The 13,165-nt window shown below is 40.2% G+C and overlaps 1 protein-coding gene across 3 annotated transcripts; it reads right to left on the bottom strand.

The window, feature by feature from the left end:
- Positions 1-1,037: 1,037 nt before the first annotated feature.
- Positions 1,038-10,323, bottom strand: LOC106381662 (mucin-17-like). Of its 3 annotated transcripts, none has more exons than XM_048738690.1 (19): positions 10,175-10,323; positions 10,030-10,088; positions 8,363-9,960; positions 7,762-8,187; positions 7,512-7,673; positions 6,958-7,383; positions 6,696-6,812; positions 6,118-6,413; positions 5,606-6,012; positions 5,416-5,468; positions 5,239-5,340; positions 3,436-5,138; positions 3,232-3,340; positions 2,852-3,032; positions 2,662-2,729; positions 2,473-2,588; positions 1,573-2,388; positions 1,394-1,491; positions 1,038-1,304 (listed from the first exon to the last, which is right to left on the bottom strand). In XM_048738690.1, the coding sequence occupies exons 3-18, from the start codon at positions 9,948-9,950 to the stop codon at positions 1,402-1,404; spliced, it is 6,660 nt and encodes a 2,219-aa protein (XP_048594647.1). In that variant the 5' UTR covers positions 9,951-9,960; positions 10,030-10,088; positions 10,175-10,323; the 3' UTR covers positions 1,038-1,304; positions 1,394-1,401. The 3 variants fall into 3 exon arrangements, with proteins under 3 accessions (XP_048594647.1, XP_048594648.1, XP_048594649.1); XM_048738691.1 differs by having other exon boundaries at positions 1,038-1,320; XM_048738692.1 differs by having other exon boundaries at positions 6,696-6,778; positions 7,116-7,383; positions 10,175-10,322.
- Positions 10,324-13,165: the final 2,842 nt, after the last annotated feature.

Raw genomic sequence — 13,165 nt, forward strand, 5'->3', positions numbered from 1 at the left:
AAACCACTCTAAAATCTTCAATTTAAATTTTGTTCAATAACAATGATATCAAAGTGTTTTATGAAATGACATATTCAATAACACTGAATTTTAAAATGTTTTAAAAAACATGTTTGAATAATAGTGAATTTGTTATTTTAATACAAATCATCAAAACTCCTAGTTAAATACACCATTTGTGTTCTTTTGGTCAAAAAAATATTTTTGTGGTGTTTTAGGAGATTTACCATATATTATATAAAATTGTTTATCATTTTAGGAATAGAAGATCTTTCATGCAAAGGTCTAAGCGAGGACATTCAACATAGTTCATATTTTAATATATACTTATGTTTTGTGAATCAGAGCTTTTATCATATTTACTATCTTGTGATATAAGAAGACATAGACACTAAGGTGAAACAAGATGGAGATGAGAGACGCAGTTTCACTATGCCCGTGGCCTCCTTAGAGGTTCCTTCACCTGAAGAAAGTGAGAACGTTTGGTCGCTAATACCACAGCTTAAGAGAAAACTCCACATGCACCAGAAGAAAGCTTTTGAGTTTCTCTGGAGAAACCTAGCCGGGTCAGTGGTTCCTTCGATGATGGATCCAAGTTCAGATAAGATAGGTGGCTGTGTGGTTTCTCATACCCCAGGAGCAGGCAAACATTTCTCATCATACCTTTTCTCGCAAGCTACTTGAAGATATTCCGTGGGAAGAGGCCTTTGGTTCTTGCTCCCAAAACAACATTGTACACATGGTACAAGAAGTTCATCAAATGGGAGATTCCAGTTCCCGTTCACTTGATCCATGACCGTAGAACAAAGAGAACAAGATTCAGTTCAAGGGGATTCCAAAACCGAGCCAAGACGTTAGTCAACTGTTTAGACAAGATTCAGAAGTGGCATGCCCAGCCTGTTTAGACAATACAAGAAGCTTTTGCTCCTGTAACAACTGTGTAATAATTCAGTCGTATGATCAATCATAATCTTAAATAAATATGAAACAAATGTATCTATATACTTGATGAGAGGATTAAATAGAGTCAGGGAAGATGATGATGATACTTGGCAATAATAAAACTGTTGTTTTAGTTCCTACAACAATGTCACGAATATACTTCCATCTTATCTCACTGAGACACACCGAGTGAGAGAGAGAGAACATCTGACTAAAATAAACATCAAAAACACACCTACAATAACATATCATCTCTCCCCCAACCAACAACGGAGCTTGAACCAAACAACAGCAGACTGCCTCTTACTTCCTTTTAGGTTTTTATGTGCACTTAGCTTTTGCTACTTCCATCACCTACTTGCCTGCCAAAAACAAAATCTATAGTCTTAGACTCTTAGCTCAATATAGTTGCCTCCAAGTCATTTTACTACTAGACACTATAGAACATCACCTCTAGAGTTACTTTTTCCTTTGACTTTGGTGACTTCTGCTGTGTGACATGGAAGGAATCTTTGAGGTCATCATCGATGTTTGCAGACCTTCAAGTAGCTGGAGAGCAAAGCACATAAACTCAAAAGTAAATTAAAGTGATTGCCATATAGAAATTAATGTAGTGTCCTGTATACTTACTCTAGAAGTTGGCTGAATCCTGCGGACAGACCTACGTGGTTCCATTCCATCTGATGTTTTTGAAGAATTATCATCCAACGCCTTGGCCTCTTCAATCTTGGCTAACCTCCCTGCAGTAGGAGCTACTTTCCCTTTACCAGTAGTGCTTGACTGGGAACAAGTATCTTGGCCTTGTTGTGAAGATGATGTGATTTGCTCTTCCCCTGTTCCCTTGGCTGGATCCCTGGAAGTTGATGCAGGACCTTTGTTCTCTCCACTCTGACCAACGGCATCTTCAGATTCCATATTTGAGGATGTTGTACTACGAGAGTCCTTGCGGGGAATTATCCTAGGTGCAGCAACCGGCTTCTCTTTGGTCTTGGGCGCAGGTTTGAAAGTCTTGGGCTTCGTTGTTGTTGTTGTCTGTTTTTCTCTCGGTTTAGAAGGCAATCTCCAGCTCCCTGGTCCTGGATTTTGGGGCACAATTGGTTTCACAGCCTTAGCTGGTTCCTTCTGTTTCCGAGTTTGATTGCTCGCCTCTGAAATGTAGTGTTTGCTCACGTCCATGAACTTCCTTGTCTTTCCAGGTTTAGGGACACCATAGATCACTTTTGCTCCCTGCGTTTGCAAACCGGTTCTCTTCATTCGGAGTGGACCAGGATTGCCCTCCTTTCTCCCGATGTTAAATGTAGTCTCTGAAACACCGAGGTCGAGAACACCAGTCTGAGGCGGTTTACCTAAATCCGGATCAACTACAGTTTCCATTTTCGTGTCTTTTCCTTCAGCCACAGGAGATGGAGCTCCTAGTCTAGGACGCTTCTCCTTTGGAGTATCACCCTGCAATTCAAATTTTCGAGTCATTCAAAATAGCAAAGCATCCAAAACGAAGCTTCTAGCTTCACAGAAGGGCCATAGTAGTACCTCATGTGACGAGCAGATGTTTTCTCCTGAAGTAGAACATTCAATCCACCTTCCATATTTCCATACAAGAGAAGGACGAAGATTCCAAGCTTTGATAGTCAAAGTCTCTCCTTGTGCTGCCAAAAAGAAAAAGAGACAAACAGTTTAGAACATGAAAATGAGATATCTTCATCACACGTCTTTACGAACCTGGAAAATGCACAGTCACTGTATTTTCATCATTTTTGTTCTTCTCCGTGATAACACCCTCCAACCAACTAAAGGAGAACAAAACACATAGATAAAGCTTCCAAAGTTAGTGGAATGAATAGAATAGGATTTCACAAAACGGAAAATTCAAAACAATACAGATTTTGTGTTGTGGGATCACTGCTGTTACCTGTCATGAACCCACGAGTCTACCCTATCTCCAATTTTCCAAACAGGATCCCCAATGGCAGCTCTACGCCTCTTCCTGGTTCCTTCATATGGCAGGGCAGTAATAGAACGAGCAGTTCTTATTTTCGGGGCCTCATCACCTTCACCTTTGAGGGCTACCCACTCCTTCAGCTTATCTGTTCCTGATAAGAGATAAAAGAATCGGATCAACTAATAGAGTACTGCACATGAATAAAATATAATAATGGAAAGTGGGTGATTTTATACGGTTACATATATATCATACACTTGGAGCAATATGTAAAGTAAATGAGACATAACGATCAAATACAGATCACTGCAAGGACTAACATAAAAAAAATTAATGGCCAACTAATAAACCTTGTTCTACAGAAAGGTCACTGAACAGCACATAAGCTTTCCCATCCTCTAAGCTCAATACATTGGCAGAGTACCATGCGGTTCTTAATTCAGGTCCTTCCTTGAAAACCTACATAGAAATTTTTTATCTCCATTACAAAAAGAAACACAACCAGCAGCGAGCAGTTTGCATAGAAAGTGTATATATGCAAACATAGCACAAACCTCTACATGAGAACCTTCCTTGATGCACTCGTCGTTTGTTTTTTTCATAATCTGCTCACTTTCAGTCTGGGTGTCAATCGAAGATTTTGACCCAACTTCTGGCTCGAAAACTACAGCAGTGTGTTTAGCCACGTCTGCACTTATATGACCTTTCTGTCCATTTGTTTTCTTTCCAGTGGCAGAAACTAGACCTAGACCATCAGCTGCTCTCACGGAGCCATCCAACTCAGTATGCGCAGTGCTGGGACTAGCAAAACCTCTATCACTAGTAGTCTCAGTTTCTTTTTCTAATACACCCACTTTACAAGGCTGCACTTTCTCAGATTCTTGAGCCTGCCTCCAATAATTACTTGGACCCACCTCCACCAGCTTATTGAGCGACGGAGGATGACCCATTGAAACAAGTATTCCAGCTTGTGAAACCGCCTCTGATGCCAGTTCTGCTGCCTTAACAATAGACTCCACATTTTCAGCTCGTTTGGTGGCCGCTGTGGCAGCCTCGACCCTCTTCTTAGCCGCCTCTCTGGCAGCACTAAGGAACGGACTGGAGCTGACCACTGCACCTTCACCCTTCAAGACAGAAGCAGGGGTACCCTGGCCTTGAGTTAGTACATCATTTGACTTGTGGAGTTCATTACCCTGATAAGAAAGACTAGGAAGGGATGCTTCTTCAGCCATTAATTTTGCCTGAAATGCCGCATTAGCTGCGACATTGGCGGCGGCAGCTGCAGCCTTTGCCACTGCAGCGGCAGCAGCTATGGCAACAGCAGCGGAAGCTAATCTGCCTTGAGTTTCTGGCTGGAGGCCAGCATGCCTCTGTTGCTCTATCTGCTTCCATACGTATTCGCTGTGACTAACGGCTGCAGTAGCGAGAGCAGAAGCATCCTCTGCATGCATCTTAGCCTCATTAAGCTTATCAATGGTATCTGCCGGCAACACAGATCTCTGCTTAACTTCAGATACAAGGTTACCACCAAAAATTGGGGATTGCAAAGATGATTTCATTTTCTTCCCAGGGAACGTAGATACCAGGTTCATAGGGACTGCAGAGATGGAATCAACACTGGGCAGGGTGCCTGCGTTAGAAGTCAGACTACCCGGAGCAGCTGTAATAGGTACAGGTGTTGATATAGAAACAAGAGGTGAGACAACTACTTCTGTCTGCTGTAGCGAATTCAAAATGCTTGGATCAGACTCCACAGAGACTGGCATTTTCTTCCGTTTCCTTGATTTCGTCCCAGTGGAGTGTTGAGCAGGTGCTACAACGGTACTGGCTGGCTCAATTGTTTGTGTCCCTTTGAAAACATTGCCAGAAGTTCCACTCAGAACATGCTTACCGCCAGAGTAAGGCAAGGACGATTCTTTTGTGGGTGTCAATTTTACAGATTCGGTGATCGGGAAAACGGGGAAACGAGAACCAACATCGAACCCACTGGTCTGCGGAGAAGCAAGCCACGGGTTGGGGTAAGGGAGAGGGGACATCCAAGCCGTATTATGTCCAATATTCGTAACTGATGCAGCTTGATGAGCATGTGATGAAGAAGGCAGTGGTGCAGCAGCTGAACCTCTCTGAATGCTTCTTGATTGTAAAGTTTCGAGGGGAGTTGACAAACTCCATAAAGGTGATGAGAGTGGAATTATGGGTTTCGTCGCTGAACTCACTTTGCTACTGGTGTGACTCATTGACGGGGTCTCTGTCTTCCCTGGAAATGCAGTTTCGGGTATTTAGCTACGGAATGCAAACAGCAGCAGAGCTGAGAAATAAAATATAACCATAAGAGCTGAATAAATCGAACTAGAAACCTGCACGTGATTGCAATGGCGTTTCAGGACTAGAAACACGCATTCTCTGAGCCCTCACAGCACAAGCACGCCATGCTTTCTCCCAAGTGCCTCTCCCACCATCTAGAGAAGTTCAGAATGAACATGCTTTGTCTCAAAAATGGGTAATACAATAGGTTAAGAGAATAATAGTCTTACCTGCACCACCAAATGCAGATATCATATAAGCTTCATCGGGTGCTGTCCCTTGGCTGTAACGGGAGAAAAAAACAAAACAATTATAATTTTGTAAGACAGTAAGATGTGCAAGAATTCTGAATGAGATCGCTACTGAGTCTCTCTGACTCAACAAAACTTAAGAACACGTACAGAGTAACATAGAACTTACATCAGACCACCATAAACAAAAATCTGTGCGCGTAGTTGCACTTGTTGCGAGTCAGTGAAAGGTCGACGAAAAATGCTTGAGGGAGCAGTAGAATTCATATCCGGTAGACTAGTCGTGGGGGCTGAAAGGGTACCAAACGAATTAAGAACAGGAGTCTGAAGACTTTGCTGTTTCTCAGTAGAGTGTGTGATTTGAATAGAAGAACCAGAACTTTGATTAACAGCATTTGCTTGGCCTGCACTTTGAAAATGTTGAAAAGGTGCAGCTCCCTTTACACTATTTCCTTTTCTAGAAGTCTCTTTTCCTGCAGATTTAGGTGTTCGCCTGGGTTTACGCTCAGATTTTGTTTTCGAAGACTTCGCAGCTGTTTTCTCTAAGCTAGATTTTGACAGAGATCCCACCACCATCTGAATAAACAAAAGCATATGCTACGTAAGGATGATAAAAACATAATGTAACAGCATTCGCTTTGTCTAGTGATGAAACTATGTTGAGATATAGATCGGACGTACCGGAGAGACAAGGGTAGTTTTGGAAATTTCCACTGCTTTCCTTGGATCGGAAGTCAAGTTCAGCCCACTGCTGGAGGTCGGGTTTCTATCCAAGGCCGGAGATTCGGTAGCCATCAAACTCAAAGTATTCTGTTCCTCTGTCTTATTAAGTTGTAGTTCGGTCATCTTACGAGCTGGGGAAGAAATGACATGAGACCCTAAATCTGTAGCAGCGTTTTCAGTTCCAGTAACATGGGACTTTACAAAAGGCTCAGAACTTGTAGAAGCACAGGACACTCCTACTTCAATTACACCACCTGCAATATCCGCAAGGACAGGTATATATTTTGGATGAGTGCACATTCTTTTATTCCACGAATCTAGAAAAGGAAAAGCATTGGTCGTCCCAAGATCAAGACCGGTAAAACTTAGTCATAAGTTTATAGTAACTGCATTTTTTAACAGACACATTCTCTTATTTAAAATTTACACAGATTATTGATTCTATCGTGGAAACACACCTAATATGTATCTTTTTAATAAACCATTCTAAAAAATCAGAAGAAACTTCTTGCTGCTAAATGATCATACACACTCACCTGTGGGGTGTGAAACAGGAGTCGCAACTGTCTTAATCCCACCGGTAGCAGTCTTAGCCAAGGAGCTAGCTCTAGGGTTTTCATTTATGGCATCATTGTCCAGAACTGACTGAGAATCTGAGGAAAACGCAAAAGAAAAGAGATTACTTCAACATAAATCGAACCATCAAAGGGTAAACAAATATGGTAAGGTCTTTACGGAAGGGCAATATACAAAGAAAAGAGCACGTGCAAATACAAAGGCCAAAAAAAAAAAAATTACCAGGGACGTTTATAACTTCTGTTAGATTTTCTTCTAAACTTCTTTCCTCACACTGCTGAGGCAAAACTTGTCCAGCGGCATCAGCATCTACTGCATCCTTTGGCCCTTCAGAGGCAGGACAGCCTTCGACAAATTGTGTACTTTGGTGAGTATCTTCAGTCTGCTTCCTAGGTTGTTGTACAATAGGACTCCCTGAATTACTTGCTTCCACGGGTGGAACAGTTTGACAATTTTCAGGTTCGCCAGATAAAACCTTCTCGGTTACAGAGAAATTGACTTGCTCATTAGCCTCAGATGATGTAGTCACCATATGTAAATCTACTGAAGATGTAAGACTGACAGCAGGTGCTCCATCTTGGCTTAGATGTTGCGATTCTTCAGGTTTGAGAGGAAATGCTTCACATTCTTTACCGTCAATCATTGTCCCTGAGAAATAAAAGGTATACACATACAAATATTCACATACCTAATATGTATCTTTCTAAATAAACCATTCTAAAACAATCAGAAGAAACTGCTAGAAAGAAAGTTTTCACATGATCATACAAACTCACCTGCGGGGTATGAAACAGAAGTCGCAGATGTCATAATCCTACCGGATGCAGCAGTCTTATCCTCTTCCTGGCAATCTGCCACAGCTTCACTCCGAAGATTAGCCAAGGAGCTAGCTTTAGAGTTTTCATTTAAGGCATCCTTGTCCAGGATTGACCGAGTCTCTAAGGAAAACGCAAATATGGTAAGGTCCTTAACGGAACGACAGTATACAAAGAAAAGAGCACGTGCAAAAAAAAAAAAAACATTTACCAGGGACGTTTACAACTTCTGTTAGATTTTTTTCTAAAATTGTTTCCTCGCACTGCTGAGGCAAAACTTGTCCAGCGGCATCAGCATCTACTGCATCCTTTGACCCTTCAGAGGTAGGACAACCATCGAGAAATTGTGTACTTTGCTGAGTATCTTCAGTATGCTTGCTAGGTTGTTGTGCAATATGAATCCCTGAATTACTTGCTTCCACAGGTGAAACAGTTTGGCAATTTTCAGGTTCGCCAGATAAAACCTTCTCGGTTACAGAGAAATTGACTTGCTCATTAGCCTCAGATGATGTAGTCACCATATGTAAATCTACTGAAGCTGTAAGACTGACAGCAGAAGCTCCATCTTGGCTTAGATGTTGCGATTCTTCAGGTTTGAGAGGAAAGGCTTCACATTCTTTAATGTCAATCATAGTCCCTGAGAAATAAAATGTATACACATACACATGTAGAGGGTTTATATATAAATAATTATGATATATCAATTGTATGCAATACCGGCAGTACGCTAAAAAAAAAAAAAAAATAAAGAAAAAATATGCAGAACCAAGAGTATAAAAGTATATATCAAAAGAATGAGACAACATAATTACCTGGAATTTCTTTTGGAATGGTGTCAGACTGAGAATTTGACTCCACCAGCTTGGATGCAGAGTCTCTTGAAACATAACCAACAGACTCGGATACAAAGCTTTCAGATAAGACTTGAGAGCTCTTGGCATCCTGATCTCTATCATTGGCATTGACAGCTAATTCCATGCTTTGTTTGAGATAAGATATGCGAGCACTACCTTCCTTATTGTCACCCTTCGTAGACACATCACCATATGTGGATTCAACCATTGAGTCCATTAGTGAAACATTAACACTTTCTGAAGTCTCAACTCGAAGTATCTCTGTATGTGTCTGAGTCTGAAAAGTAGATTCATGTTCACTGCTTGTTGTATTTGGTAATACCCCAGTGAGTTCCAAAGATGCTTCAACAGTTGCGCTGGTATTGGCACTGCTGACAGGAAGATCTTGGCATTGGGTCCCTGAAACGTCTGGTTCAGCTACCTCAAGAGCAGAGAGAGCTTGGTCCCCTCTTTCTAGTACCGTGACATCGGATAGCTCCATATCCTTCAGATCAGACTTAGCAGTGTGGTCGCTGATATCATTTTCATCATTGAAAACCTCTGGAAGCAAAGTGGTCTGATTATGATTATTCAACTCACCACTAGCAGAAACCCCAGTCTGTACAGTTCCGTGGCTACAATCGATTTCCATCCTTGATTCTGTGTTGGCTTCGTCTTCTGTTTGGTCAAGAAGACTATCAGTAGTCTCAGTTCTTATATTGGCATGACCACCAGTATCCACAGCCTCTACAGTCCCGGTATCTGAAGGTAAAACGACACTGTTTTCCTCCATGGATGCCTCTTCCGTAAGGGTTTGGTTATGAACACTGTCAGTCGTCTCAGTTCCTACCGAATCAAGACCAGCCGAACTCACATGAGCTAAAACTGCATTATTTTCCGCAACGGTTTGGTCAAGAAGACTATGGGTTGTCTCAGTCCCTATCTTATCATGACAAGCAGTATCCACAACCTCTACAGGCACAGCGGCTGTATTTGAAGCCAAAATGGCATTATCTTCCGGCTCCTCCTCCACAAGAGTTGGTGAGTCATCTTTCAGCGGGACCTGTTCCTGTGCAGCATCTGTCTTGCAGGAGTCTCCTGGAGTATCATCCACAGAAGGGTTGGTGGGAGTTTCCTCTTTGGAAAGAATAGTCTCAAGGCCAGGCTCGAATTGATCCATTGTGCAGCCTAGCTCACCAGATTTCCTGATAGAATTATCTTTCTCTCTTACAATGACTTGGTCGTCCTGTCCAACTGAATTCAAAAGCATTTCAACGGATTCTGAGGAAGTAGCCTCAGACCAAACATTAGTATGCCTAGAAATGGCACAAGACTCTGTTGCAGCTGAGCTAAAGACTACACCACTACTTGCACGAGAGAAATCCTCAATCCAGTTACTATCTTCGTTACCCTCAATACCAAGAAAAGCCTCAGTTTCGACTAAACTATCAAACCTCAGATGCTCGTCAAAATCAAACCTTGGAAGAGACACCGGAGGAAACTTAGTGTTAGCTTCACCAGCTAAATGGAGATTCTGGTTTTGAAAGTCACTGTCATCATAATCCATGGGGCTATTCCTGACATATATGAGAGAACATGTGTAAAAATCAAAGCTTTAAACAAAGAGATGAATTCAGAAACGCTACCTCCCTCCATTCGGCGACGAAAACCGACCTCAGATGTTCCCTAATCGCACGTTCATCTACTGCTCCACCAAAACAATAGCAAACTCGTCAATACTATCTACCCTCTCGCATCCGTTGCGTCGGTGGTCAAGAAGGTTAAACTTACCGGAAAATTCAAGCTGATGGGGCGGACCTAGGGTTCCGGCGAAGAAAAGAGGTTTGGCGAGTGAAGCAGATTGGGAGAGAGAGAGAGAGAGAGATAATGATCGATTAATTATTCGATTTACTCAGGGAAATCAAACGAATAATCAATTTAAATTATAAACAAAAAATATGGATGCTCTACATCCACACTGACACGTGTCTTATTTCCTGAATCTTGCGGCTAGTATTGAATTTAACAAAAAAACATCTCATAGTAGGTTTTTTTAACTTTTTAAAACGTGAGTTCAGTTGAAAGAAAATTTAATGACCGAGAGGTAAATAAACGGGAGTCTTCTTCTTTTTTTCTTTTTTTACAGTCACCAAGAGGCGAAAGGTAAACGTTAATGACTGTACGGTAAGAGAAATGTTTTAAAGGATAAAAATCACACACGACAAAATTATCACTATTAGAGTAAAAGTAATTATTTAATGGCAAAAAGTTTTTTTAGCAAGAGGTTAAAAATCAATAGACCATGCTCCTCGATCTTAAATCATCGAGATTAGGTTTTTACAATCGGTGCCAAAATCTTGACACGTCGATATATGTAGCATGCATTCCACTGCTTATAATAGCGCCTCAAATTTTGAGTACAATGAATCAAATTCTTTTTCATTGTTTCTTGCTCCCATAAGTTGAAATTCTCCTCTAGAATTTTATCATGTCCATCCACAACCACTGAAGAGTGCATCATATGTCCATGATCCATCTATCATACATCTCTCTGAGATTGTTCAAAAGATTTTCGCACTGATGGTATTTCTTCTTGTCTATCGTTAGCATTAAACTAAGCAATACATTCTGATTCCGCGTATCTTACAGTTTCCAATGACTCTATGTCTATCCCTCTGAGTAGTTTTATCATTTTTTGCTTTCTATATATACCACATAATCCAAGGGTGAGTATCTCTATCCAACTCAGAGTCTTCTATATCATTCTTTCGCCATAATAGATAATCCATATTTGTGTGTTGACTTGCACTGGGGAATAGTAAAGGTGGAGACGTGATTGCTGCTAGAGAGCATTTTTGTAAAGTCGGTGGGTATTCAAAGATGACATTCAAACATGTTTAGTAGTTTCATCTCCTGCTCCACATCTCGGATAATGATTATCGCATCAAATATGACGATGAGTTAAGTTACTTGTCACATCCAACTGTCCTGATATTGTTTGCCATATAAAATGGTGTATTTTCGGTGGATCTTTTTATCTTCCAAACAAAGGTTTAAAGTTTTGTAATACGAGGTTCTGAATATTGCTGGTGTTTTGCAATACCTTGTAGCTCAATTTTACAGTATGCATACCACTCTTCGTATAACCCCAACAATATTCATCCAGCTGGTGGCCTTAGCAGATGACCAAGGACTGGATCAGCGGAATGTCCTCTCTTCTGACATAATTTTCTGATAGCTCCGTGTTCCAAATTCTTTGCTCTCCAATTAAGAGTTCACTTACTGGCATCATTGGATGAACTACTGGTTCAATATAAGTAGAAGGATGTGTTGGTATCGTTGTTATCCAAAGATCATCCCATACTTTGATCTCATTCCCTAAATGCACCTTTTGCATAATTCCTATAGAAAGCAATGGCTTCACAGCCATTATACTTGTCCATCAATAAGAGGGATTGTCAACCTTGTTCAGCCGCAAAGGCAAACTACATCTCAAGTATTTTCTGCTCAAAACTCTTGCTAATAAGGAATCTGAGAATTGTACTAATCTCCCCAACTGTTTGCTAGCAGAGCAAAATTGAACTCATGTATCAGCCTACACCCTATCCCTCTCTCTCTTCTTTCGACCTGCAGAGTTTTTCCCATTTTTTCCAATATATACCTCTCTTTGGTAGTTTGAACTCTACCAAAACAGTACAATGGCATTAGCTAAATTCTCACAAGTCTCTAGAAGTAGTAGCAGAGTCGACATGACATACGTAGATAGAACAAGAAAGATAGACTTTATCATAATCTCCTTTCCACCCTTTGATAACCATCGCCATGTCCAACCATTAATCTGGCTTTGTAGTTTTTCCTTAAGGAAAGCAAATAATTTTTCGTTTAGAGCCACTGATGTCCTCTAGGATCTCAAGATAAGATCTCATTTTTCCTTTATTTGCTATTTTCGTTGAATTTTTGATTGCATCCTTTACATGTCTGAATATCTTCTCACCAAAGCATAAAGACATTTCTTCATAGTTAATACACTGTCCTCAGGCTTCTCCAAAAATCTTAATTGATTTCATGACTTCATAGTATTCATGGGGTTGCGCCTTAGAAAACAAAATAACATCAACAAAAATACATTTGTTTAGTCATTGGGAGAAGTGTCTTAAAGGATAAAATCACACACTGCAAGATTATCACTACCTACTTGCGTAAAAGAGATGACGAGATGGATTAACTTGGCAAAAATGGTTATCTGTGAAATAAGCAAAAAAAAGATAATTAGTTTTTTTTTTAACACTGGTTAATTATGTTATTAAAACCTATAAAAACATTACATAGACGATATAAACGACAATTCTACATATTTTATGAAAATTCATATCTGACGATACTATATTTAGCAAATATCTATGAGTTTATGTTAATATTATACTATATAAAAATATTGAGATAATATACACAATAATTTATAAACGAAAATGTATGGTTTCTGTATATAAATTAGTTATTATAACAATTATATTAAAATTAAGGGAAACTGAAAACAATAAATATATAACATCTGAAACTCTATATGTTGTGGTGTTTCCGGCATTGTTCAAAGATATATTTGTATTGTACCCTCATCTTACAAGAATATATTACGCTATTTATTAAAAACAAAATCAACAAACTCCAATTCAACGCATGGTTCTTTTGCTTTTCTTTTCAGTTATTTAATTTCTTCGTATCTTTATATATAAAGAAAGCATTGTATCTCTCCTGGGCATGCCAGCTCGGATGCCACGCTGG

This window comes from Brassica napus, chromosome A8 (assembly GCF_020379485.1).
Source record: "Brassica napus cultivar Da-Ae chromosome A8, Da-Ae, whole genome shotgun sequence".
Lineage (NCBI taxonomy): Eukaryota > Viridiplantae > Streptophyta > Magnoliopsida > Brassicales > Brassicaceae > Brassica > Brassica napus.

Excerpts from the sequence above, each read along its gene's own strand:
- LOC106381662 (XM_048738690.1), bottom strand. The coding sequence starts at position 9,950 with ATGGATTATGATGACAGTGACTTTCAAAACCAGAATCTCCATTTAGCT. Across the intron at positions 5,341-5,415 it reads ATCTGCATTTGGTGGTGCAG|ATGGTGGGAGAGGCACTTGG; the intron begins GTAAGACTATTA and ends GAACTTCTCTAG. Across the intron at positions 5,139-5,238 it reads GCCATTGCAATCACGTGCAG|GGAAGACAGAGACCCCGTCA; the intron begins GTTTCTAGTTCG and ends CTGCATTTCCAG.